Source organism: Pongo pygmaeus, chromosome 2 (assembly GCF_028885625.2).
Source record: "Pongo pygmaeus isolate AG05252 chromosome 2, NHGRI_mPonPyg2-v2.0_pri, whole genome shotgun sequence".
In the NCBI taxonomy this organism is placed as follows: Eukaryota; Metazoa; Chordata; class Mammalia; order Primates; family Hominidae; genus Pongo; species Pongo pygmaeus.
Genome location: NC_085930.1, coordinates 60,797,316 through 60,824,641, shown reverse-complemented (window position 1 = coordinate 60,824,641; position 27,326 = coordinate 60,797,316). Strand labels below are relative to the sequence as shown.

At 43.9% G+C, this 27,326-nt stretch overlaps 1 protein-coding gene across 1 annotated transcript in view; it reads left to right on the top strand.

Annotated features, from left to right (window-relative positions):
• The first annotated feature begins 993 nt into the window (after nucleotides 1–993).
• The window catches only part of RUVBL1 (RuvB like AAA ATPase 1), a 43,089-nt gene continuing 16,756 nt past the window's right edge, over nucleotides 994–27,326 (top strand). Inside the window, exons 1-7 of the mRNA XM_054482131.1 lie at nucleotides 994–1,355; nucleotides 5,500–5,586; nucleotides 11,878–12,010; nucleotides 19,960–20,111; nucleotides 23,237–23,326; nucleotides 24,141–24,290; nucleotides 25,964–26,027. Of these exons, the coding sequence (XP_054338106.1) occupies nucleotides 1,215–1,355; nucleotides 5,500–5,586; nucleotides 11,878–12,010; nucleotides 19,960–20,111; nucleotides 23,237–23,326; nucleotides 24,141–24,290; nucleotides 25,964–26,027 (817 nt within the window). The 5' untranslated portion in view covers nucleotides 994–1,214. The remainder of the gene's footprint in view (nucleotides 1,356–5,499; nucleotides 5,587–11,877; nucleotides 12,011–19,959; nucleotides 20,112–23,236; nucleotides 23,327–24,140; nucleotides 24,291–25,963; nucleotides 26,028–27,326) is intronic.

The window sequence follows — 27,326 nt, the reverse complement described above, 5'->3', positions numbered from 1 at the left end:
AACTCTCCTGCACTCTGGGCAAGTCCTTCCCTTCCTCTGGATGTTAGTACCCTCTTCTGTAAAAATGGTGTCATACCATTTGCTTCTAAGGAAATCTCTCCTATTTGTTGGAATTCAGCCACGGCAACATCACCTTCATGATGCCTTCCCTGGCTCTCCAGGCTGTTCTGGGGGCTTCTCCTCTGGTCTTCTTGCCACCTGGGTGTACCTGTCTCAGCACATCTCATGTTGCAAGTTTTCTAAGCAAGGAGTAAGCTCATCAAGACTTTTATCCCTGTATCCCCAGTGCATTGTGGTGTCTGGCTCGTGTTTGTTGAATGGTTGGATGGATGGATGGCAAGTACAATTGTGGTGCAGGTTGTGCTAATATCATTAAGAAACCTGAAGGGACAATTTGCTGGCTGATTGTCTCAGCTGGAGTCATGGGACGGGATAAGCATTATTATATAGGTTTTGAAGCCTGAAGATTTCTAGTTCTGATTATTTGTGGTGCTTTCTTGGGCGGATGGGCCTCTTTCTGCCTGTTTGTAGCTGCATTCGTAATTACACTACCTTACAGGGCTGTGGAATTTTGAAAACTGCAAAATGTTACTTACAGTCAACTGAACTTAGCAGGAACCTTATCTCTCGGTGGAGGATGGAGGATAGAAGCAGGGGAAGACAATTCCATGGAAAGAGTGGTGGGTTGAGCTGGGCCTTTCCAGGGAGATGCAAAGGTCTGGGAGTCAGAAAACATTGGTTAGTAACCAATCCCAGTTTAAGCTCTGAACCTCAGTTCTTCTGTTGCCAAAACGGAAATAATAACTTGAGCTTCGCGTAAGAGTATGACGTTCAAATGTGCTAAAGGATAGGGCGGAAGCATTAGGAGTGGTACCCGGGGGCCACTGCCTCGTGCAACGCCCCAGCCCCAAATCAAATCCGGGGCGTGGTCCCACTGTGCTCCCGACCCCAGCCTGGGCAGGAAGCGCCGGCTGCGGGGGAAGCCAACCCAGAGACACAGCCGGAAGTGGGTGACCGGAGCTCTAGCAGCAGCCGCGATGGGCGCAGCCGTGAGCCTATGGAGAGCGGAGGCGTTCCCGCTTCCACCAATGGAAAGCCGACTAGGCGGGCCTTTGCAAATTGCCCTAGTAACGGCCGCATGGTAACTCAGGCGCCGGGCGCACTGTCCTAGCCGCTGGTTTTCCACGCTGGTTTTAGCTCCCGGCGTCTGCAAAATGAAGATTGAGGAGGTGAAGAGCACCACGAAGACGCAGCGCATCGCTTCCCACAGCCACGTGAAAGGGCTAGGGCTGGACGAGAGCGGCCTGGCCAAGCAGGCGGCCTCAGGGCTCGTGGGCCAGGAGAACGCGCGAGAGGTGTGGCCAGCGGACCAGGGAGTTGGGGGCTGCAAGCAGGGCTGCTGCGGCGAGAGAGCTGCTGAAGTCGGTGGCTCGGGGCGGGATGCGCGCGCCAGGGGTCTCCCGCCATAGTTTCCTCAGGGAAGTGAAAATGGGCCAGGGGCTCGGGGAGGGGCGCCGCCCTGGAGCTGGGTGAGGGGCCGCCCCAGGATAACTAGTGACGACCCACTGGGGCAGTTAACGGTTTGCCAACTCATGGACAAGTGCTGATGTAAACCCACACAACCCCGTCCCCTTAATTCGTACCAGGCTCTATTCGCGACACTGGGATACAGCGGGAATTAAGATAGGAGCTTACATTTTAGTGTAGTGAGGGACGATAAACGTGTACATCAATAAACAAAAATAATTATTTTATCTTGTTGGGGTTAGTTACTGCAGGGCTTTTTCGGCCACGGTCAGGAAATTGGATTTTATTGTGAACGCAGTGGCAGGCTATGGGACGGTTTAAAGTAGGGAATTGACTAAACTTTAAAAGCTCATTTTGGTTCCCAGGACCCGGGAGCTGAGGGAGAGAAGTGGGAATTATGGAGAAGAGCAATTTGGTTTATCCACCCCTCCAAGCATCCTTTTTGACCATTCCAATTAAATCTCCTTTTTCTAAGTGCTGGTGATGCCAAGTACTTTCACATACATTATTATTTTTTGGCAGGTGAAAATATTGAGTTGGGGAGAGGGCACTTCACCTATATGCTTGACACTCGTTTTAGTAACGTTACGCTGGGGTTTGCACCCACGTGTATTTCTGACTCCCAAATCAGTGCTTTATGATGATATAGCCACCCTCTCTGCCTGCTGTTCTCTAAGGTCACAGCCATGCCCCTTGGCCTTTGGAAAGCCTTAGCTTCTACAAAAATCTTCACTTAATACAAAGTTAAGCTACTGCCTCTTAGCCTGATTTTTCTAAATAGAAAGGGCTCAAAGAAAATCCTCAGGTTTCCATTTTGAGCATCATCTTTTCAAAAAGTAAGTGTTTGACCCTGGCTTACTAAGCAACTAGTACTGCAAGTAGCTAACATTGATTGAGTGCTTTCCATGTGTCAAGCACTGTGCTAAGTAGCTATATGTCCATTGCCTTGTCATATCCAACGTATTAGTTGTCCCTTCCCCGCTTTAGTATGACAGTTTTCAGACATACAAAAAAAGTTGAAAGACTTGTAAATGCTTGTGTGCCTAAATTCTATAATTAACATTTTACTCTGCTGCTTTATCATATATCTTTTCATCTGTTCCTCTCCCAATCTACTTTTACATTTCAAGGTGAATTGCAGGCATCACTACACTTTACCCCTACACCCTTTAACCTGTGTGCCATTGACTAGTATGAACTCTGTTCAAGTGAGGAAATTCTGGTTCATAGAGGTCAAGTAAGTAGGTCCAAGGTTACTCATCTGGTAAGTGCGAGAGCCAGTATTTTAACTCAAGTCTATGTATTTAAACCCAGAGTCCATGCTCTTAACTGATGCTGTATGCCTAAGACCCACCTCAGCTACCAGGTTCTTGTGTGACTCTGGTCACATCAGTAACCTCCCTGAAAAATGAGAGTTAGACTAGGTGATCTTTTAAAGACCCTTCCAATTCTTTTTAAAAGTTAGAATTCAAGCTTATCTCACCTGAGAGAAGTTGGAGTGGAAATTGAGGGAGAATGGATGGAAGAGGTCCTGGTCTGTAAATAAAAGCACATATCCAAGGTTTGTAAAGTCTCCTCTACCTTGAGTTTCCCAAAGAGCTTCAGTGCTGAGGATTATGATATGACAGGGTTGTATGGAAAGACCATAGTAGTTTTTTTTTTTTTTTCTTTTTGAGACGAAGTTTCGCTCTTATTGCCCAGGCTGGAGTGCAATGGCGTGATCTCGGCTCACTGCAACCTCTGCCTCCTGGGTTCAAGCAATTCTCCTGCCTCAGCGTCGTGTGTAGCTGGGATTACAGGCACCCATGACCACGCTCGGCTAATTTTTGTATATTTAGTAGAGGCAGGGTTTCACCATGTTGACCAGGCTGGTCTTGAACTCCTGACCTCAGGTGATCCACCTACCTCAGCCTCCCAAAGTGCTGGGATTACAGGCATGAGCCAACGCACCTGGCTAGGTTTTTTATCTATTCAGAAATACAGCATCTGGGCTGGGCGTAGTGGCTCACACCTGTAATCCCAGCACTTTGGGAGGCCAAGGCAAGTGGATCACCTGAGGTCAGGAGTTCAAGACCAGCCTGGCCAACATGACCAAACCCTGTCTCTACTAAAAATACAAAAATTAGCCGGGTATGGTGGTATGCGCTTGTAGTCCCAGTTATTGGTGAGGCTGAGGCAGGAGAATCACTTGAACCTGGGAGGCAGAGGTTGCAGTGAGCTGAGATCGCGCCATTGCACTCCAGCCCGGGTGACAGCGAGACTCCATCTGAAAGAGAAAAGAAAAGAAAAGTAGCATCTGAAGAATATCTTCTAGGTTCTATTAAGGGCAGTGTGCTTTGGTAACTGAAGTGGAAATGGGATGGATATAGCATACCCACACACATTCCTTACATCATTTTTAAAATTTTTTTTGAGAGGGAGTCTCGCTCTGTCACCCAGGCTGGAGTGCAGTGGCGCCATCTCGGCTCACTGCAAGCTCTGCCTCCTGGGTTCACGCCATCCTCCTGCCTCAGCCTCCCAAGTAGCAGGCAGATTACAGGGTCGGGAGATTGAGACCATCCTGGCTAACACGGTGAAACCCCGTCTCTACTAAAAATACAAGAAATTAGTTGGGTGTGGTGGCAGGTGCCTGTAGTCCTTACATATTTTTTGAGGGGCTGCTATAAGTGTGGGACCAAGGTACTTCACAGTCCATGAGGAATAGAGGTAGAAGAGATAAGATGTATTCACAAGACTCTGGCACAGTGTGGTCACTGCCCAGAGAGAAGAGCACCTTTTAGATAGTCACATATTCAGTTATTAAATCAGTGTAGCAAACCTTATATTATGTAGTCCTGAGATACAGATGCTCAGCTAGTGTAACTTTCTCAGTGTTCCCCCCTTATAGTCAAATATTCTAAAATATATGAAGATCCATAGCCCATTTATGGAATATGTGTGTGTATATATACATACATATGTACTGCAAATGGTTAATAAAATTCAGAGATTTATAATGTATTTAAAATATACTAACAGATGATAAAGTAATTTAACCTTGAGGATTCAAAACATATTCAATGGATCTAATAGTGCCGTAGGTTTAACTTCACATTCAATATTTACAGTGTTCACTGATGGCCAGCTAGTACTCTGTGTCATTGATTCTTACCCCTTAGTAGGTTACTCTGGGAATTTGATGAAAGCTATGGATCCTTTCCCTGGAAAAAATGTGTATATGAACATAAACACAGTTTTGTTGCCAACTTCAAGAGGTATTTGGGCCCCTGGAGTCTATCCCTGTACCCTGGGCCAAAAATCAGTGTTCACACTTGTGCTCATACTGTGCATTCTTCACACAGTAGTAGCCAGCACCATCTTTTAAAAACAAATCATAGCATGACACATAGTCTTCAAGACCTTTTCAGTGGCTTCATACTTATGTAGAGTAAAATCCAAACTTTACCACAGACTGTAAGTTCCTGTTCTGCGTTCTGGCCCCTGCCTACCTCTTCAATATCATCTTCCTGGTCTTTTTCACTATACTTTGGTCACTGCAACCTTTCTGTCCCTTGGATATGCCAAGCTTGTTTCTGCTTTGGATTTTCTGAATTTACTGTTTTCTTTGCCTGGAACGCTGACTCCTGCTCCTCCCAGAGGTTCACATATCAAATTAAATGTCATCAGAAAGACACTCCAGGATCACTTTCTAGCCATTCATTCTCTCTCATCCCTTTTTCTTCATAGTAGTGACGAAGATTACGTATGCAATGTTTGTATGTTTGTCTCCCTCCCTAAAACATGAGCTCCACAATTACAAGGCTTTTCTGCCTTGCCTCCGTTACCCTTGTCACCTAGAACAGTGTCTGCAGTGCACTGGCACTCAGTGTTAGTTGGATGAGTGTGTGAATTGTGTAGGCCAGGGACTGAGTTTTTTCCCCTTGTGAAACATTTTAATATTGATTTATTATTTCTTTCCATTGTGGTGTGTAGGCATGTGGCGTCATAGTAGAATTAATCAAAAGCAAGAAAATGGCTGGAAGAGCTGTCTTGTTGGCAGGACCTCCTGGAACTGGCAAGGTACTCATTTTCTCTCATTTTTTAAATCTACCCAAGAGAATGATCCTAGTGTCTAAGCCAAATTGAATTCATGTCTTCACTAGTCTTTGTTTAGCTAAATGGGTTATATGTATGTTTTTAAAATTAATATGCAATAATACAATTGTGTATCTAAAATCCCTGCTTCTAAAATTCAAATTATCCTGGCCTACCTCCAGAGAAGAGAGAATGAAGTCCTTGAAGTGGTCTCATTGTCTCTAGAATTTGTCCTTTATCTCTTTCTAGTCTCCTTTGCCGTGGAAATACATTTCTGTTGGCCTAGGCTTCATAAAGATCTTCTGAGTGACGTCTTACTTGAGGGGACAAAAAAATGAGTCAACAAGCATTCTTCCAAATGCTAGCTTTACCCATCGCTATTGTGGCTGTGTGGGAGATGAAAAAAAGGAAAACAAGAATTAGAGACATGATTTTTATCTTCAAGGGGCTTACAGTCTCTCTGGGGCAGAAAGAAAGGAAATCATGACAGCACAGGAGGACTCAGTATGAGTGCTCAGCTTTGAGGTATTGACTAATATTAAATGCAGCTGGAATTTAAGGAGGCAGCACTGCGGGCTGGTACAGCTGGAAGGGTTGAGACTTGACATTTTCGCATCAGAGCTGGGAGAGGATTTGGCTTTGCAGGGAAGGTAAGGGCCTTTCAGGCAGAGGACACTGTGTGGCTTCTTGGGGTTTGTGAGGGGACTGGCCAGATACTTGAAACTCACCAGAGTTCCCAATTTGAGCTTGCTTATTCTTCAAGAGGGCCGCTTGATTTGGGCGAGTAGGAGCTTGGGGTTGTGTGTGAAAAGAAATGGGCTTTAAATTCCAGCTCTGGTATTGACTTGCTATGAGACCTGAGGCAGGTCCCTTAACTTTTCTAAGCAAAAGCATACTCTACCTATTTCAAGCAATTATTAAACTGATCGGTTGTAAGATAATGACTTGCATTATAATTTTGAAATGATTCCTGATTGTGTATCTTGTATTGGTATCTTACAAGAGGAAGAAGTGCTATATTTGTGAACAGTTTTTTCTCTTCCTATATAAAAGCAAATTGTGAACAGTTTTTTTAAACTGTAAAGTGCGATACAGATGTGAGCTTCAGTTACCTCACTCCAGGCAACATTAGCTTGTCCAGTGCATTTACCATTTATTTGCTTGCTATTCCTTTTATCTTAGACCTTCTCTTTCCCTCCATTTTTCTTCTTCCTAAAGTAAATAATTTAGAAATTCCTTCTAGAAGTTTGTTGGTGGGAAAGTCTCTCAGGTTTGCATTCATTATGTTGCCCTTGTTTTGAAAAAGAGTTATGTTGGCTGTATAATTGAGTTGACAGATATTTTTTTCAGTACTGTTTCACAGTAGTTCTCTCTCAATGTTATTTGCTCCTTTGGCTTCTGTTGTTTTTGAGAAGTCTAATTTTGAGGGTTTTGAGTCTTCTTTCTGCAAGTTTTTGAGATATTTTTGGTTTTGGTGTTTCACTATGATATGTCAGAGTGGATTAATTTTTGTTTATCCTGCTTAATGCTAATTGTGCTTCTTGAATCTGACTATTATGTCTCTGCTCAATTCTGGAAAATTGTCAGCCTTAGGAGAATTGCTTGAACCTGGGAGGCGGAGGTAACAGGGAGGCAAGATCACGCCATTGCACTCTAGCCTGGGTGACAGAGCAAGACTACGTCTCAAAAAAAAAAAAAAAAAAAATGTCAGCGTTAATCTCTTCAGCTGTTGCCTTTCCCCATTCTCTTTGTTCTCTCCTTCTGGAACTCCAGTGAGATGAGGTTAAGATTGCAGTGGTTTTCAACCTGGGGCAGTTTTGCCCTCCCAGGGGACTTTGACAATGTCTGGAGACATTTTTGGTTCTCACGACTTGGTTGGGGTGCTACTGGCATCTAGTGGGTAGAGGCCAGGGATGCTACTAAACATCCTGTAGTGCACAGAGCAGTTTCTATAATAAGGAATTATCTGGCCACAAACGTCATGGAGTCAAGCTGAGAAACCCTGGGCTAGAGCTTCTTGTTTTGGCCTCTTTGTCTTTTAGCCTCTCATATTTGTTATCTTTTTGACTCTGCTAAATTATGGGTAATTTCTTTTAGATCTTTGTTCCAGTCTAATTGTCTCTTAAGCTATGATTAAGTGACTGATTAATCCAATCTATTGAATATTTTTTTCCTTTTCATTTTGAAAAGTTTGGAACCTACAAAAAAGTTGAAAGAATAGTGTGATGAGCCCCTCTATACCCTATACCTAGATAGCCAGTTATAAATATTGTGTGACATTTGCTTTTTCTCTAGTTTATTTCTGAACCACTTGACAGTAAGTTGTAAGGATGTTTTTCTACATGACCACGATGCCATCATCAGACCCACCTTGCTAATGCTATTATATTCCCCCAATTTTTGTCAATTAAAAATTAAATTAATTAATTTTTAAAAAATGAGGAGCAGAGCCAGGGAGAGAATAGTGTCTCAGGAACCAAGAAAGGAGAACCTTTAAAGAAAGGAGTAGGTAACCATATCAGCTGCGGTAGAGAAATCACAAAGATGAAGGAGCCTGGCAGCTCATCATATGATTCCATGAGCAGTTAACAAATGTGCTTTCAAAGACAACGAACTTAAATTGTTTTAATGAGAAGAAAATATAGATGATAGAAATCAGAAAACATCTTTCCAAGTTGTTTCAGTTTTTGGCTTTTTAAAAAACACCAGAATATCAAAATGCAATCAAAGATTACACACTGCATAAATTGTTTTAAGTTATAATGTCTTTTTTTTTTTTTTTTTTTGAGATGAAGTCTCGCTCTCTTGCCCAGGCTGGAGTACAGTGGCGTGATCTTGGCTCACTGCAACCTCTGCCTCCTGGGTTCAAACGATTCTCCTGCCCCTGCCTCCGCCTCCTGGGTAGCTGGGATTACAGGTGCCTGGCTAATTTTTGTGTTTTTAGTGGAGATGGGGTTTCATCATGTTGGTCAGGCTGGTCTCGAACTCCTGACTTTTGGTAATCCACCTGCCTTGGCCTCCCAAATTGCTGGGATTACAGGTGTGAGCCACTGTGCCTGGCCCCCAGATGTATTTTGTTATGGCCCACCTTCTTTACTCATGTGTGGCCCTTCAAGAGTCCTCTTTTATATTTATTTTTTTAATTGTCAGGTTTTTGTTTGTTCGTTTTTTGAGACAGTTTCAGTCTGTCGCCCAGGCTGGAGTGCAGTGATCTCGGCTCACTGTAGTCTACCTCTTGGGTTCAGGTGGTCCTCCCACCTCAGCCTCCTGAGTAGCTGGGACTACAGGTGCACACCACCATGCCTTGGCTAATTTTTGTAGTTTTCGTAGAGATGGGGTATCGCCATTTTGCCCAGGCTGGTCTTGAACTCCTGGGCTCAAGCAGTCCACCTGCCTCGGCCTCCCAAAGTGCTGGGATTGCAGGCGTGAGCCACTGCGCCCGGTCCCGGTTTTATTCAGGGGTTTCTATCTTAAGTGCTATACCTTGCTGAGCTTTCCTGTATCCACAGTCTCTGAACTTTCAAGGCAAATAGTTTACTGCTCTGAACGTTATTATTTATTCAATTCTAGGTGTTTTGTAAGAGGAGAGGTTTTCAGTGGACCCAGTGTGCCATATTGCTAGAAGCATATATGTCTTTCATTTTTTTTGGTGATATTGTATTGCTTTCCTCCCAGGAAATTTGAGAAGTGCTCAGCACTGTGGTGTTACTTTATAAGTTTGTCCACTTCCTTCCAATGTGTATGAAGGAATTTGGTGACTTCTGCTTAATGATTTGCTGCAGGGTCCCAAAGTTTAGGCAACTTACCTGGGTGACAGGCAGAAATACTGCTTATTTTAGAGATGCAAATGCATGGTTCATATGCATTTCCACTCTTGAGGACCTCACACTGTTAATAATGGGTTTGGGTTTTAGAAAAAGGAGATATTCAGATGAGATTGAAAAATAGAGATTTCTTCAACCTTCTTTTGGCAGCAACCTCTTTTTTTGTGCCACTTGTTGCTCACGTGGGGTGAGTACAAAAAAATAATGGCTTTGGAGATTGGGGTTTGCATCCTGGTGCTGCTGCTTGCGGTTTGACCTTGGGTGTGTTGGTAATTTTTGAGTTTGTTTCTTAATCTATAAAATACAAACTAGATGATCAAGGTCATAGGCTAGTTGGGGAGATTCGATGAGGTCTATGCAGCACTCTGTAGTAGGTGTAGGAATAGTAGCCATGTCATATACTTTCCCTCTGGAAGTCTTTAAATGGAGGAAGTGAGACACACGTGAAGCTTTTTTTTTTTAACCAAGTATTTATCATATTTTAATGGAAGTATGTTCATCTCTTCTGTATTAGGTAAAGGGAGGGAGAGTGCCATTGAATTGGATGTGGTCACTGTCTTTGAAGTTCAAAACTGAGGGTAGGGAATTGGGGCTGGCAGAAATACAAGGAAGACAAAGAGGAGTGACTGGGAAGGGGTGGTCCTGTCCAGCCTGTGGCCCCACGGGGAGTCTGCTGTTAGAGTGCTGCTCCTCTCATTGTGCCCTTTCATGTTCCAGAGATTTTTTTCCTTTGCTCTTAGAAGGATACCAGTTTTCAAGGTGTCAGCCTTGAGCTCACAAGTGCAGATGCCTAATGAGGCAGGCAGCGGGGATGAGGGAAGTGGCTGGGTGCACTGTGGCACGTCTGCCATGAGCCCCAGGTGCTCGGCCTTGCTGAAGGTCACCGTGAGACTGCAGGCCGAACAGAACCAGGCTGTGAGCAATGAGTTTGCCACTTGTGATCTAGCATGGCACTTTAGTACTTTCATTTGACAGATGAGGAAATCGGGCACCTGAGATTTGCCGAGTGCCCAAGGTCACACTGAAAATTAGTGGCAGAACCAGCACTAAATCTTTCTGTTCCTGGCTAGTGAATTTTATACTATGCTATACACTGATTCTCTACCAGATTTTACTACCTCAAAACTATCACCAAAAGGGCATAGAAAAGAAAATCTGAGAGGAACCTTGACTGTTAATTTTAAGACACCGTCTCAGAGTTTCACTTTGTTCTTCAGTAACAAGCTTGTTTTCTGTCTTAGCCCATATACCTGGGGAGCTGGCCTTACTTGTGCTCCTGTTTCAGAGTTGAGGAAAGATGAAAATGGCATTCAAAGGTCATGGCATTGCCCAGTTCTGTACCAACTTTAAAGCATTTGCTTACCATACTTGACATTTGACCATACACCTGTGAAGTCTGGTTCTGTTTAGCATTTGCCAGCTGTAATTAGCTCATCAAAAATCAATTTGTAGTTTACCACAGGGCGTGTTTAAGTGTAACTCGTTAAGACCAACTCATAGCTTCAAAATCCTACTTGAGGTATCCTTCTTCACTCTTTGTGGGCTTCATAATATAAAATGAACAATCCATTCATTCATTCCTTCATTATTTCGGATGGGTTGTAGATTGGTGTTTTCCTGTATTTGTAAAAAGAGAAAGCAGGTATCTCAAAGATCCAGTGGTGTATTCTGAGCAATTAGGTCAGAGCCACGTATTGATATTGAGAGAACAATTTTGGATGACTATAAAGTTGGCCCTTCCTATCTGTGGGTTCCATGTGTGTGGATTCTGCCAACCACAAATCAAAAATACTCAGGAAAAAAACAATTAAAAATACAATAACAAAAATAGTACATACTTAAAAATACAATATAATAACTATTTACATAGCATTTATATTTTATTAGGTATTGTATGTAATCTAGAGATGATTTAAAGTAACAGGAGGATGTGCATAGTTTGTATGCAAATACCCTGCCATTTTATACCAGGACTTGAACATCCATGGATTTTGGTATCCCTGTGAATACTGAAGAGTAGACTCTTCTAATTATGATAACATGATCTTTGGAGTCCTGCTGCCAGAGATTAAATCTGCGCTGCCATTTTCTAGATTATGGTACTTACGTTGCGTTATTTAACGTCTCTCAGTTTCTCATGTGTAAAATGGGGAGAATACTAGTGTCTATTTCATAGGCTGGTTGTGAGGATCATGTGAGGCATTTGGAGTTGGGCCTGCACTGGGTAAGTCTGAGTGAATGATAACTTGTAATTATAGGGAAGATTAGAGATGCCATTTATGATTTAAATTGACTGTCCACAAAAGTCATCAAACGTTTATTGTGTGAAACATGCTAAATGGTAGGACTAGATGTTCAGCTGTTCCTAGTTCCTGGTGGTTCTGTAGCATGTGTTTCTGAACTGTCATGTTTTCAGGACTGTGAACTGTGTTTCCGTTGCTTTCTTTTGTAGACGGCTCTGGCTCTGGCTATTGCTCAGGAGCTGGGTAGTAAGGTCCCCTTCTGCCCAATGGTGGGGAGTGAAGTTTACTCAACTGAGATCAAGAAGACAGAGGTGCTGATGGAGAACTTCCGCAGGGCTATTGGTAAGTAGTGTCACATTTGTGGGAAGAGTTGGTCTCACTTCCTGAAGCCTGTGCACCGAAGCCTCTTTGTGGTGAAGATGCCTTTATGACTGGTATTCGTGGCACTGCTGTTTCTCTTTTGGCACTTAGTAGTGCGTTATTTTTCAAACAAAACAAAACCCCAGTTTTTCTAATTGAAGTGCGTTAGCAATTGGAGCAACTATGGACCCTAGCTGTGAGCCTGGGCTTCTTCATGCAATAAATAGATGTGTCTAAAAGTGTTTTTTTAATGAGTCATATTTTCCTGGAAGTCTTATTTTGCCATTAGAGATGACTATCCACTGAAAAGGTTTTGGACTCAAGCCAGAATCTTTGTGTGCCACGTGGCCAGAATGCCCCTGGTCCTGGATGGCGAGCCGTAAGAGTTGTGGCCTGTCATAGAGTGAGGAGACTGTGTGGGGACTGGCAGAGCTTAGAGGCTTATGGTGCCTAACCCTTAGGGCCTCGGGCTATCATAGTGAGTGCCAGTGATGAACCAGGCCTTCCCTCCCCTGAGGGGAGATTAACAATCTACATTTCACATTTGAAGAAACAGTCTCAGAAGGTTAAATAACTTGCTAGGGACCCAGTTGGTAAGTGGCAGAACTAGTTTGATCTGACATCTGTCTCATTTCTAGAGCCGTTGCTCTGAAGATTGGCTGTGAGAAGAAAATGGCTTCTCTTTCGAATTTTTGCTTTTTGCTAGCTAGGACTTCTGGGGCAGTCTTTTGGCCCCATTTCTGCTGGTACAGCACTGGGCAAATCCTAGTTTCCCTCAGATCTGCTTATAGAAATAGCTTATTTCTTTTAATTGTTGCGTAAAAGTCCAGTTATTAAGCCATTTCTGTTTTTTGAACATTTAGATTTATTTTCAGCTTTTACTCTTAAAAACAAGGCTACTAGGAACATCCTTTTATGTGTCTTTGTGCACATGTGCGAGTATGTTTCTAGGATTTGCCTGCTGAGTCGTGGGTTATGAACACTAATCAGAGTGCCTGTACCAATTTCCCGGCCCTTTCATTGTCAAACCAAAGTAAGTATTCTTAAGAAGGAAATTTACCAGAAAACTTTGAGGAAATGATGAAACTTAAAAGACTGATGAAGTTTAGTTTTGGAGTAAGATCAGGTAGGGCCATGGTTAAGGCTTTTGATTTTACACTGAACAAAAGGAGAAGCAGTTAGAGAGTGCTAGTATCCCTGGGCTCTGGTTTTGCTTTTACCAGACCCCTCCGGCTGGGTTGGGAGTGGATAGTAAGGAGGTTGAGGGCAGAGAGGAGTCTGAGCAGGACAAAGTAGTGGCTTGGACCAGGGTGGTGGCAGTGGAAGTGCAAAGTGGTTGGGTTCTGGGTGTGTTTGCATGGTAGAGCTGACAGGATTTCCTAAAGGGTTAGATGTGGGGCTGAAAGAGAGGAGTTGAGGAAAATTCCCAGGTTTGGCCATTTTTGGAGATGGGGAAGAATGAGAGGGAGCAGGTTGGGTGTTTACTCAGCTTCTCCTGGGGATACAGTGGTCAGTGTTTTTTTTATCTTTGTAGACACAGTTCCTGGCACATAGTGGGTGCTCAGGAAAGTTCTTCTGAGTGAGTGAGAGAAGTGGGTAGACTTCGAAGCAGTTAGAAAACAGAAGTCTTTTTTTTTTTTTTTTTGAGAGAGAGAGTCTCTGTTGCCAGGCTGGAGTGCAGTGGCGTGAGCTCAGCTCACTGCAACCTCAGCCTCCTGGGTTCAAGCGATTCTCGTGCCTCGGCCTCCTGAATAGCTGGAATTATAGGCACATGCCACCATACCCAGCTAATTTTTGTATTTTTAGTAGAGATGGGTTTTCACCATGTTGGCCAGGATGGTCTTGATTTCCTGACCTCATGATTTGCCTGCCTCGGCCTCCTAGAGTGCTGGGATTACAGGCATGAGCCACCGTGCCCGGCTCATGCCTGTAATCCCAGAAGTCTTTAGCTAAAAAATATAAAAACAGAAGTCTTTAGCTAAAAAATATGCCTGGGCTATAGGCATATGTTGTTTGGTTTATGAAGTATTTTTTATAAATTTGGAGCTAGTTGTCAATATTTAGCAATAGGGAAGTATCATAAAGTGCTCATTTCTGCCGCCTTGAAGCAGCTTTCATTCCCACAGCAGGCGGAGCTGAGCGGGTCCTTCTGACCAGGTACTCATAAGCATTGAAGTTTGTGACTATTGTTCTAAACCAGAGAGATTATGAACTGTGTCCAGAGGCTAAGTTTTGTGTTACTTGGAATATATTTATTTTTATTTTATAATTTTAACACTTCCTCAGTGCCATGATTTGAATATTTTTAAAACTGCAAAGTGTTTCTGACTGGAAATATATTATTTTTACCATGAAATATTGGATTTTTTGGTGCTTATTTTAATTATTTTATTTTGTTTTAGTGCCATGGTCTCACTCTGTTGCCCAGGCTGGCCTTTAACTCCTGGGCTCAAGTGATTCTTCCACCTCAGCCTCCCAAGTAGCTGGGGCTATAGGTGCACACCATCGTGCCTGGGTTTGGTGCCTATTTTATTTAAGTTATCTATTTTTAAAACATTTTTCTCTTTTTAAATTTTTTTTAGAGACACGGTCTTACTCTGTTGTCCAGGCTAAAGTGCAGTGGTGTAACCATAGCTCCCTGCAGCCTCAACTCCTTGGACTCAAGAGATCCTCCTGCCCCAGCCTCCCAAGTAGCTAGGACTGCAGGTGTGCATTACCACACCCAGCTAATTTTTAAAAAATTGTATGTAGGCCGAGTGCGGTGGCTCGTGCCTGTAATCCCAGCACTTTGGGAGGCCGAGGCCGGTGGATCACCTGAGGTCAGGAGTTCGAGACCAGGCTGGCCAACATGGTGAAACCCCGTCTCTACTAAAAATGCAAAAAATTAGCGGGGCATGGTGGCATACGCCTGTAATCCCAGCTACTTGGGAGGCTGAGGCAGGAGAATAGCTTGAACCCGGGAGGTGGAGGTTACAGTGAGTGGAGATTGTGCCATTGCACGTCAGCCTGGGTAACAGAGAGACTCTGTCTCAAAAAAAAAAAAAAAAAAAATTTACAGAGAGGCCAGGCCTGGTGGCTCATGGTGGTGCCAGTAATCTCAGCACTTTAGGAGGCAAAGGCAGGCAGATTGCTTGAGCCCAGGAGTTCGAGACCAGCCTGGGGAACATGGCGAAACCGCATCTCTACAAAAAATACAAAAATTAGCTGGGCGTGGTAACATGCGCCTGTAGTCCCAGCTACTTGGAAGGCTGGGGTGGGAAGATCACCTGAGCCCAGTAAGTCGAGGCTGCAGTGAGCTGAAATCATATCACTGCACTTCAACACAGGCAACAGTGAGACCCTGTCTCAAAAAAAAAATCGGGAGGCTGAGACATGAGAATCGCTTGAGCCCGGGAGTTGGTGGTTGTAGTGGGGTGACATTGCGCCACTGTACTCCAGCTTGGGCTACAGAGTGAAACACCATCTCAAAAAACAAAAAATTGTTTTTGTAGCGATGGCGTCTCACTGTGTTGCCCAGGTGGTCTCGAACTCCTGGCTTCAAGTAATCCTTTTGCCTTGGCCCCGCAGAGTGCTGAGATTATAGGAGTGAGCCACTACACCCATCCCAGTGCCAGTTTTAAACGGAGATATTACAAACTTATAGAGAAGTATGTAAAACATTAATTAATTATGAAGTAAAGGCTTATACAGTCACCACCGAAAGAACAGAGCACGGCCAGCACCTCAGACATGTGTCCCTCCCTGGTCACAACCCCTTCCTCTCCCAGGTGGGACCCACAATGTGCCATAATTGTGTGGGAATGGTTTATGTGGTCATCATAACCTTGTACACCCATGTGTGTATCTCTAAACCATGGGGCTTAATTTTGCCCTTTTTAAAGTTTATCTAAATCATACTTTATGTGTTCCTTGTGTCTTGCTTCTTTAGCTCAGCGTCTATATCTGTAAGGTTCAGCCCATGTAATTACATGCAGTGTACTTTGTGGATTTTTACATTGTATTTGGAATAGCAGTGGAAATGACTCGCAGGACTCCTTTAAGGTTTAAAATCTTCTTAGTATTTTTTTTTTAAACATGTGCCCATGGTTTTATTTAACTCATAATAAAGATGAGATGAACAGTAAGATGTTACAACTAGTTCAAATGTCTGAGTACTTTTTTTTTTTTTTTAATTGAGACAAGGTGTCACTCTGTTGCCCATGCTGGAGTACATGGCACGATCTTGGCTCACTGCAATCTGTTTGCCGGGCTGAAATGATCCACCTACCTTGGCCTCCCAAAGTCCTGGGATTACAGGCGTGAACCACCACACCTGGCCCCTGAGTATTTTTTTAAAATGTTCTTTCTATTTACTTAAAAAATGTGTTTCTGATATTGATAAAATCTGTGAAAACTGGCTTTTACATGGGTGTATGTGTTTGCATTGCTTAAAGGTAACTTAAATGCTTTAAAATTTAGAAAAATAGAGATAAGTTCCTTGGCATCTGTTTTGTAATTTGCCATTTTAGAGGGGGAGGGGACAGTACCATTCTTTTGATGGCAGCGAGGTGAAAAGAAAATTTCTTGATCCTACCAGAGAATAAAAAGGCAGGCCATTGACTATCTTCAAAAAGGAACCCTGCCCATCTTCCCCTGCCTTTGAATTCTGTGAAGCTGGGAGAGGGGGTGGGGAGGAAGCAATAAGCCGACCAGAAATAAAAAGCAGGGAGTCTGTGCTATTTCCTTGATGTGATGAAGGTCCCTGTCAGGGATTTAGAAACCTGAGCCAGCAGATGAAACCTGTGTCATTTGTGTTGTCGTTGCCAGAGATAGCGCCAGCTCAGCCCCTTTCCTGGCTAACAGCCGGTTTCATTGTCCGTCACCCACGTCCCCCGCCGGCTTGTCAGCACAGAGCAACTTCTAAACAAATGTGGGGGCTAGTGAGAGATGGGAATGTCTTTCTTCCCCTCCTTGAGGAATTTCATGCCACATTCATCTAACAGTAAATATAAGTAAGCATTCCATTTGAAGGAATTTATCGCTGTGGGATATAAAAGGTTTGATTTTAAAAAATCAAAGTTCACTTTAAAAGTACAGGATTTTCCAAGTTTACCACAATGTTCTGATATATTCATGTTGTTTGGAGAATTTTTTTCTAAGATTAATGTTAAGGAACTAAGAATTTGGTAAAGCACAAATGAAATGGGTCCTCTCTTTTGGGGCTATTCCAAAACTTCCATTTATAAGCTATCAGATAGAATGAAGGTAGAGTAAAACTTTTCCTTAACTTTAATATCTGAGAGTCTTTGTCCTGACTGGGTTTCTGGGGTAGAGAAGGCAAACAGCCCAATGATAAGATAATGACGACATTTAAAAGTGAGAAGTTACAGAGCGTACCTGACACTATAGGTAGTGTTTCTTAGTGCCATTGGAATATTTCCATATCAGAATGGAGGTAGCTTAATGGTGAGAACACCAAATCCTTATCAAACCACCCTGCCATCAGAACTAGTTTATGTCTCCACATTTGTGAGTTGAATAGTTTTTCATTTATTCTTTAGATAACTGGATCTCAACTGTGTCTGCACTTTGGAATCATGGGGGGAATGTTAAACTAATAGTGATGGCAGGGGCCCGTCCCCTGGGATTTGGAAGCAAGTGGTCTGGGTACAGCCAGGGTGTGATTCATTATAGGGGCCCCCTCAGGTGGACCTAAAGGTTGAGAACCATGACCGTAGGCTCCAGCAGAGGTTTAGAGCAGTTTTTCCTAAACTTAGGCCATCAGTGGTCTTACTTCACCGGGTCCCACTGGTATTATTTACTTAAAATTTTTTTTTAAAGTAGACTTGGTAATTTTGTGCATATATGCAGAAAAGTGTGCAGAACATAAATGCATAGCTTGGTGGATTATTGTAAAGTAAAAACCTGTGAAACCAGCAGCTAATCAAAAAAGGGAATGTTGCCAGAACTCCAAAGTACCCTTCATGTCCACTCCCAGTTGCCATCCTTCCTTCCCCAAGTTAATGGTAGTCTTGATTTCTAACAGTATAGTTCATTTATGCCCGGCTTTTAGTGCTGAGGTTGAGGGTGTTACGGTGATACAGGCTATAACATTACATGGCTGACTCCTTAGAGTTCTCAGGCCATTACCATATAGAACATGTAAATGTTTCTGCAGGTTCGTTTCCTGGCTGTTATTAATAGATGATCTGCCTAATGACAACCCCTTCACTCTTAGTGACTTCATTCATTCATCCATTCACTCTACCTGCCGATGTGCTATGCCTTCAGCTCAGGTGTGGGCAATCTGCAGAGGGGTAGGCAAGGTCTGCAAGTTATGGCATTGCCGTGTGCTGCGGCTATGCCAGTGGAAACACAGGTCACCATGGGGACAATTTGGAGGATGAGGAAGAAGAATGTGTGAAGGGGGAGGGGATAAGTTTTAAACTGAGTCTGCAATGAGGAGTTGCCTAAGCTAAAAAGAGTGGTTCAGGGAGCAGAACCATTATATGCAGAAGCATGTAATGAACATAGAGATCACGTTCTAAAAGTTAACAGCGATTCTTGGATAATGAACAAACGTTTATTAAAGAGCTAATATGGATGATGTTTAGAATTTGGAGAGAAATTTACCTTTATTTGCAATATTCTAATGTAAGGTGCTTTGGAAATTGGTTTTGTTATTATGGCCTTAGAAAAATCGTAGAGCAGCTGGGCATGGTAGCTCACACCTGTAATCCCAGCACTTTGGGACGCCAAGGTGGGTGGATCACCTGAGGTCAGGAGTTCAAGACCAGTGTGGCCAACGTGGTGAAACCTATCTCTACTAACAGTACAAAAAAACCCCAAAAATTAGCCAGATGTGGTGGTGCATGCCTGTAATCCCAGCTACTTGGGAGGCTGAAGCAGGAGAATCACTTGAACTCGGGAGGCGGAGCTTGCAGTGAGCCAAGATCGCACCATTGCATTCCAGCCTGGGTGACAGAACGAGAGTCTATCTCAAAAAAAAAAAAAAAAGAAAAAAGAAAAAAAAAAAAGAAAGAAAATTGTAGAGCAACTCATTGCAAATAATGCATGACAACTGGGTATTTCTTCTTGGAGTATGCAGTGAGAGCCAGAGGCCCGTAACACCTGGCAGGGTTGAGTGTCACCCACTGTTGACATAGATACCTAATTATTTTAGTATGTCCTGCTCAGGTTTTGATAGTGTCATAGGGTGTGTAGTGAGTTATTCCACTGGTTTTAAGATTTCCTTTGAGAGTCAGAAATTCAGGAAACAAGGCTACAGGAGTTTTGATAGCCACTGTTCTGGTAGAATAGAATAGCATGGGTTCAGAGACTGGATTAAAGGCTAAAGGTAAATTTCACCCCCTTGGAAATGGAGCAGACAATTTTGAGAATTATAACTTGTCTATCTAGTTCTGGATTTGAACCTAGAAAGTTCCCTTAAAAAGTTGCATTACTAGGCTGGGTGCGGTGGCTCACGCCCGTAATCCCAGCACTTTGGGAGGCTGAGGTGGGCAGATCACGAAGTCAGGAGATCGAGACCATCCTGGCTAACATGGTGAAACCCTGTCTCTACCAAAAATACAAAAAAATTAGCCGGGTGTGGTGGCGGGCGCCTGTAGTCCCAGCTGCTCGGGAGGCTGAGGCAGGAGAATGGAGTGAACCCGGGAGGCAGGGGTTGCAGTGAGTTGAGATCGCGCCACTGCACTCCAGCCTGGGCGACAGAACGAGACTCTGTCTCAAAAAAAAAAAAAAAAAAGTTGCATTTCTAATAGTGCCTCTAATTTACATTGATATGTTTGTATTGCCTTTTTACCCATCATGACACCCTGGAATGTACATTATTAAGGTTGATTTGTCAGTTCTGGTGACATGGAAGTTTTGGGCTTTCAGTGTGAGAGAAAAGATTCTGCTTCTCACCATGGTCCCTCTGCCACCTCTTCCAGGGCTGCGAATAAAGGAGACCAAGGAAGTTTATGAAGGTGAAGTCACAGAGCTAACTCCGTGTGAGACAGAGAATCCCATGGGAGGATATGGGAAAACCATTAGCCATGTGATCATAGGACTCAAAACAGCCAAAGGAACCAAACAGTTGAAAGTGAGTACATGTTTGTGGCCTCTTTTCTCTTGACCCTCCCAGCACTGTGTGGCTTTGGGGAGGTGGTGTAACCTCTCTGCATCCCAGTTTCCTGACCTGTGCACTGCAGGTGTTGATTTCTCAGAGAACTGGTTGAGGATGTTGTGTGTATAAAGCGGTACCTAGCATAGGGCTTGCACATAGGAAGACTCAAGGAAGATAGCTCTTTTCTTACTTACTCCTAAGAAACTCTGCATGTTAAAATGTGAGCTGTGTGGTTAAGTCAAGAAACTGCCTCTGCCATTCCATGTCCCATATTATGACCATGCATCAAATACCCTGGGCTGGGTCTGAACCTGGGCATTAATTTTTCCAGTTATCAGTGCCCATGCTCATAGAAAGAAACAGCATTGAGTAATCAAATAAGAGTGATATAAAGATGATGAATGGACTTCCCAGGGGCCGCATGCAGAATCCTGACTGGAGTTGCTTGTGTCAGGAACCTGTGGTCGCTTCAGTGGCTGGTTCTGCTTAGTACAGGGCTTTGTGGAGAGGCCAGAATGGTGACACTGGATAGCCCTCAAAGACACTCCTCAGCCACCTGTCCTATAAGTCTTTAGGATGGAGGCAGTAGAGTTTCTAGGGGAAGAGCATGGGTTTTGGAGTCTAAGTCCTTAAGGAATCCCTGGCTTTGTTACTTACAACTGTGTGGCATTAATCTCTGAGTAGTAGTTTCTTTATTTGTTGAATGGGAATAATAATTGCCTATCTTTCAGGGTTATGCCTTTGGGTGTGGCACCTAGTTACCTAATGAATGATAGCTGTTAATGTTATCGTGAGAGCCTTCACTTGGAGAAATGGAGCAGTCTGGATTTTAGGCTTTGCCTTATTATTATTAATAAATATTATCATTATATCTCTCATTTATTGTATGTGTCAGGCCTTGGACTAAGTGCTTCAACAAACATTTCATTTATTGTCATTCATAACTTTATATGTGTATATGTTTGCGTGTGTGTATGTGTGTATAATTTCTCTCATGTTACAGATGAAGGCTCATAAAGAGGTTACATGGTTATCCTGGGATCATCCAGTGAGTCACGTGGCAGAGCTGACTCTCTGAGTCCTAACCGTTGTACTGTCTGCCCACCAGCTTGCTGTGTGACCTTTGGAAGTCAGTTGAGCTCTCTGGGACTCAGTTTTCTCATCTATAAACTGCAGGAGATTGACCATATAATTTCTCCATTTTTATTCTGTTCTACGATTTTATGGTTCTTTGATTCTCTAAGGTTGTTTCTTGGTCACTGCTTTATGGAGATCATAAAAATGTCACTTCTTCAAAGGGCCATTTTTCTTTTTCCTAACAGGGTTTCCATCTCAGGAGCTTGCCTCTGCAAATATCTCTTTTATACCTACCCCTCGTCACTTCCATTCTGAATTAATTAGATTTCTCAGTAGCATCTGCCACCTTTCCAGTAATTACATCTTCAGTCAATTCATTTGGGAAATTAACCGGTATAAAAATGCTTGAGGCAAAAAAGAAGTATATTCTCCAATGTAGGACAGATAAAATAAGGCGTACAGTTTAAATTTCAGCTATTTGTAACGTTGCTTTGTACAGTTTCTTTACAAAAATAATGTAGAGGAGAAGATGAAATTTTTCTTCCAAAATGAATACTTTTAGGTATTTTTAGAATATGTACAAGATATCTGGATAGAAGGTGCTCAAATACTTGGTGGATATTCAAGTCTGAAGGAGTCTTCTGAGTCCTAGCAACGAGAACGCCATTAGTACTCATGACCCCTTCCTGCCAGGCCTTACCTGGGGGCCTCACCCACTTTTGTCCTTAGGCACGCAGACTCACAGCAGTTCTGCCAGGGGCTGCCGTCCCCACCCAGCTAAGGAGAGGCAGAACCCTGGGTTTGCTGCTGTGGTGGTAGTTTTTTAAAAGCTTTATTGAGATAGCATTTTAAATAAAACTCACCCATTTTAAGTATACAATTCCAGGAATTTTAATGTATTTTCACAGTTGTACAATCACCACAATCTTAATTTCAGAACATTTTTATCGCCCCAAAAAGAATCGTCGTGCTCATTTACAGTCATTCCCCATTCCAACTATAGCCCTCGGCAACTACTAATCTACTTTCGGTTGCCTTCTTTTGGACATTTCATATAAAGGGAACATACAGTGTGTGTCTTTTTTTGTATCTGGCTTCTTTCACCAAGCCCTGGGTTTTCACTTTTTAATTTTGTTTGGGCAAAGCCCAAGTTTTTTTTCCACCATAGCTACATTATATAACGTAGATCTCCATGAAGACCTCGAGAAACTTGTGTTTAACTACAGAATCCTTACAAAGGCAGCTGTCCTAGAATATTAATCACTGGGGGTCACCAGAATCTGGAGAAAAGCAACAGTTCCCCAAATCTGCTTATTTCCTTTCCTGGAGATATAAGCAGGTAGACCCAAGGGCACAAACACTGGGATGTGAATCAAAAGGCTTGGGAAAGATTCCATTTATGCTTTTCTTTGAATTACTGTATACATCTGTGATTGCACCTGGGTGCTGTTGTATAGATGAGGAAACTTAGAGCTGAGAACCTTATCCAAAATCATAGGCCCTGCAAGATGCCAGCCTTGAGATTGGTAAGCAGGTGCTGGCAGGTACTTCAGTTGCGGAAAGTTCCACCCCACCTGAGGTGAGGCGAATGAAGGAGTGAAGTAGGGATGATGATCTCAAGAGGGGTGATAGGGCCTGTGGTCCTGTGGACAGTGGGGGTTGGGCCCACCCATCTTAGGGCAGCCAGGACCATCCTTATTAAAACGCTGCTGCCAGTTTACAGCCTTTGGAATCAAGGGAAAGAGGAGAGTAGGTGTCCCTTGTGTCCCTCGCATGCTTGTTACATAGGGATGCAGGTATGCTGGCCCCCCTATTTTCTCCCTGGTGTGCTTAGTCCCCCAGCCAGTCTGTTGTGTGGTACTCACGCATTCACACTCCTGCAGGTCCCAGTATACATGCACACGCAAAACAGGCTTTCTCCATGCACCTGCTAGCTACCTCAGATCCCGTACGGAAAGGTACCTTACATGGTGTCAGAAGGAAATGGAATATGTATTACACTTCTGATTTACATTTTTTTTTAGCTGGACCCCAGCATTTTTGAAAGTTTGCAGAAAGAGCGAGTAGAAGCTGGAGATGTGATTTACATTGAAGCCAACAGTGGGGCCGTGAAGGTAATGCCTTCCTTGGGACACAGCATTGTCCCTGATTTGTTTGCCATGAGAAGACCTAAGTGACAAGGGAGTTGCTTTCTTCAGAGGGTGTGGGGTGTGTGGGGAGGGGCTGGTGTCTGTTATGAGGCTGATGGAAGGTCAACTAGTGGCCCTTTGTGTATAATAAAGTTTGCCTTCCCTTTATCTTCATTCTTTAACCTTCTCACGATTAAAACAGACAGTCTGTTAGAAAAAATACTAAAACCTGTTCAGAGGGGGAGGACAGGGTGAGAAACCAAAACAGCTTTAGTCACTTTCAAATTGAAATGTGCAGTGTATTTAATCTTCCTTTTATCTCTTTGGTATTTTCTTCCCAAGATATATGCATGTGGGAAGGAACGCTGCATTCGTTGGCATTCTTTTCTATCTGATTTTCAGGGTCCTGTACAGTGTTCCTCACTGTTTAATGGATGGGCATAATACTTCATATCATACAATAAATCACCCACCTACAAAAGAGTCTGAGCAGCTCCTCCGCCTCCAGTTAATCTACTGGATTTGCCCTTTATCAGGAATTGCATACAGTTAAAAGAAAGAAGGGAAAAAGGATTTTGGGAGACAGTATCAGGTGTTTTTCAACCCAGTTTTTGGAGCCCAGCGATGAGCAGATAGCTCCCTTCTCTTGGCAGCAGGGGAGTGGGGCATATTTGGAGTTTGTCAAGTAGGCTCTCAGGCCTGCGGTGGGAAATGAGACCTTTATCTCACTTAGCCCTGTGCCATTTGGGGACTTGGCAGTGAAAACTCACCAGGCACTCATGTTTCTCTCTTTTTGCAGAGGCAGGGCAGGTGTGATACCTATGCCACAGAATTCGACCTTGAAGCTGAAGAGTATGTCCCCTTGCCAAAAGGGGATGTGCACAAAAAGAAAGAAATCATCCAAGATGTGACCTTGCATGACTTGGATGTGGCTAATGCGCGGCCCCAGGTACTGCCTCGATGTCTGGGTGACCTGGCACATTAGCCCTTTTGTATGTGTGTGGAGGTCTGGGAATGAATTATCAGAGTCTTGCTGCCTTTCTTGAGGTAGACGGTCCTTTTCTATCTGTAATGTTCAGCAATTAACATCGACATGAGCTACGAGGGACTCCTTTGTTCCCGTTCAAATGCTCTAGTCACAGATGATTTCATGTGTATTGTTTCTTATCCCAGCCAAGCCTCTGGCCCTGAGCTAGCCAGCTTCTTCCATGGCTTCACTCCAGCAGTGGGCTCACGCCTGGGATTCTCTGGGTGTTAATGGCAGGAGGGCAGGAGTGTTCTATGAGCCCTTTACAGGATTTCAGAAAGCCTAACAAAGCTCTTTCTTTCCCCCTGCTTAGCAAAAGCCACAGTGTTTTAGCTTTGAGCTGGTACTGTTGTCTGCTTCTCACGCAGATGGATACTTATGCCTTGACTAGTAAATTGTAGGAAAGGTGTTATCACTATATGACATTTCTAGGAAATAGTGAAGAGTCACTATTAGGGAATAGTTTGTTTTCTGACTTGAAATTTGATCCGTGGGTGTTTTGTTCCTTGGAGCTTTGGTCAAGAGATTACTGAAGACTCATCTTGGACCAACAGGTCCCCTTAGTTGGTGAAATGGCCATCCCCAAACTGACCTCCTGGGAGCGCTTGACCTGAGGAGAGTGCTGGGCTGGGAGTCAGAAGTCAGGAACTATGTTGCTCCATCACTGACCAGCTTGGTTAATTTGTCACTTTGGGTCTCTGGATTTTCTGTGGTTTAGGGTTCTGTTTTGAGTTTCCTCCTACCTGGCAAGGCAGTTTTGAGGACCAGACAGGAAACATTGGCTGCCTTTAGCTGTTCAGCGTTCAGTGAGCCCCTCTGTGTCTCAGGGCCTGGTAACCAACAGGTGATCACTAAATGCTGAACAAATGACCAAACACCAGCCTCTTCCTCTTGCGGACTGCACTGTTAGGAGCCCGCAGGAGGATGCAGGTGAGTGGTGAACCTGTTATGGAGTCAGCCATTCCACAGGGAGGGGCCCATAGACTGAGCAGCTCCAAGTTAAGTAAGGACTAGGCTGATGCAAGCCTGTGGTCATATCTAGTGAGAGGAGGCACAGCAGTATAATCATGGTATATTTATACTTGCTCTTTATACTTACTCTTATAGTCCATGTGTCCCCAAAGGCACAGGAACATTTGGAGGAAGTCCTGAGTCCAGTTAGGGTCAGATGCCCCCTAGAGGGCATTTGACTTGAACTTTAATGACGGGGAACTTCCTAGGAAGGAGAATGGCATTCCTGGCAGATGGAATAGACTCAAAAGCGTTGAGTCATAAAAAAGCTTGGGGGTGTCCAGGGCAGGGCTGGTAGTCTTGTGTGGCTAATCAAGGAACAAGGGATTGGAAAAAGATAGGGCTGGACAAGGAGGCTGGGCAGGCCCCATGGAGCTTATACTTGCCATGAAAGGATTTTGTTTGATTCTTACAGGTCAGGGGAACCTCTAAAAATTCCTCTGTGTTTAGAAGCTCCTCAGGCTTTGAGGAGGGGTCTCCATACCTCAGGATCCCATGTTGAGTTGATTAGTGGGATGCAGGGGGATGAGGCTTCTGTAGTCACCTTAGAAAGCAGCACTGACTCTAAGTCTTCTCTTATGCAGGGGGGACAAGATATCCTGTCTATGATGGGCCAGCTAATGAAGCCAAAGAAGACAGAAATCACAGGTAGGAGAACCAGCGTGCCCTGTGAGCAAGCAGCAGGGTGGAGGGCCCCACGTTCTGAGATGCTCTTGCGGCTCTGTGAGCACATCCGCCCTGAGGAAATGCCTCAGAACAGTTCCTTCTTCCTCATAGCTCAGAGCTTGACTCTAGCCTAAGTTTCTGGCGGCATTTAGGCAGCCATACAGCACACTGTGTGCTATCTGCCCCACTGCGGTCACAGTTTCTGGCCCCTATGAGGCCCCAGAAATATGGATTTGTGTTGCCCAGCTCTGCTGGAGCACAGGCTCTGGAGCCTTGGTGCTGTCAGCCCCCTCCCTAGTAGAGCACAGGGCAGCTCCACAGACCAACTCCACATACTGCCCTGCCCAGTTTGTGGGTACTTCCCAGAGCTCCACAGGGGACACTGCTGCTGCTCCCCTGTGAACCTTTATTTAACCTGCTGCTCTTCCCAGCTTTCCTGTTGCTGTTTTTTTCTAATTCCACCTACAGTTTCGTCACCTTAAGATGTTAGTTAAACATTAAAGCAAATATTATCTTTAAAGTTTTAGCCAGGGCAGCAATCTGAGACCTTTCTGTTGGAGTTGTCAGAAGCAGTTTCTTTCTTTTCACACGGTTTTCGGTGTGCATCCTCTTTGGACAATCCCTGCCTCCTGCCTTTGGTGGAAGACGCTGCCTCAGATCTTCCAGTTTTCTATTTGTGAGCTGCTCCCTCCTGATGATAACACAGGAGCTGGTTTGGAAAATGAGCACTGAGACCTTAGCTGGGTTATGTAACTTTTAAGAGACTCATCCCTCTAGGAGCTCTGAGATTGGGCCTTTACTTCAGAGCCTTTCATTCCTGGAAGGTTTCTGCTCAGGATTCTAAAAGCACCCACTTCCTTAGTCCAGGCACTTGATTGAAAGTTAATTAACCTAAGCATTGTTGTATGGGACCAAAAGAAAGGGTCATTTACTGTGTATAGAACAGGAAAATTTGCATGTGAAAACTCATTTCACTCAGGGCTCCCAAACTCCAATGTCTCCCAGATCAGACAGAGCTAGATTGGGTATGTGGGAAGTGATAAGGCATGGTAGGGAGTGTGACAGCAGTGAGCGTGTGCTGTGAAGGGATTCTCATGCAGAACACCTGTGCAACCTTTTTACATTTAACTAAACCCATCTTTTGGGGGAGGCTACCAATTTTGTGACCTTTAGGTGTGATTATCTCTGTGTTCAGATGACGACACTGAAGCCTGGAGTGGGGACACACCCTGTCTGGGATCACATAGCTAGTAGGAAAACTAGGCTCCTAGCATGGGTTTG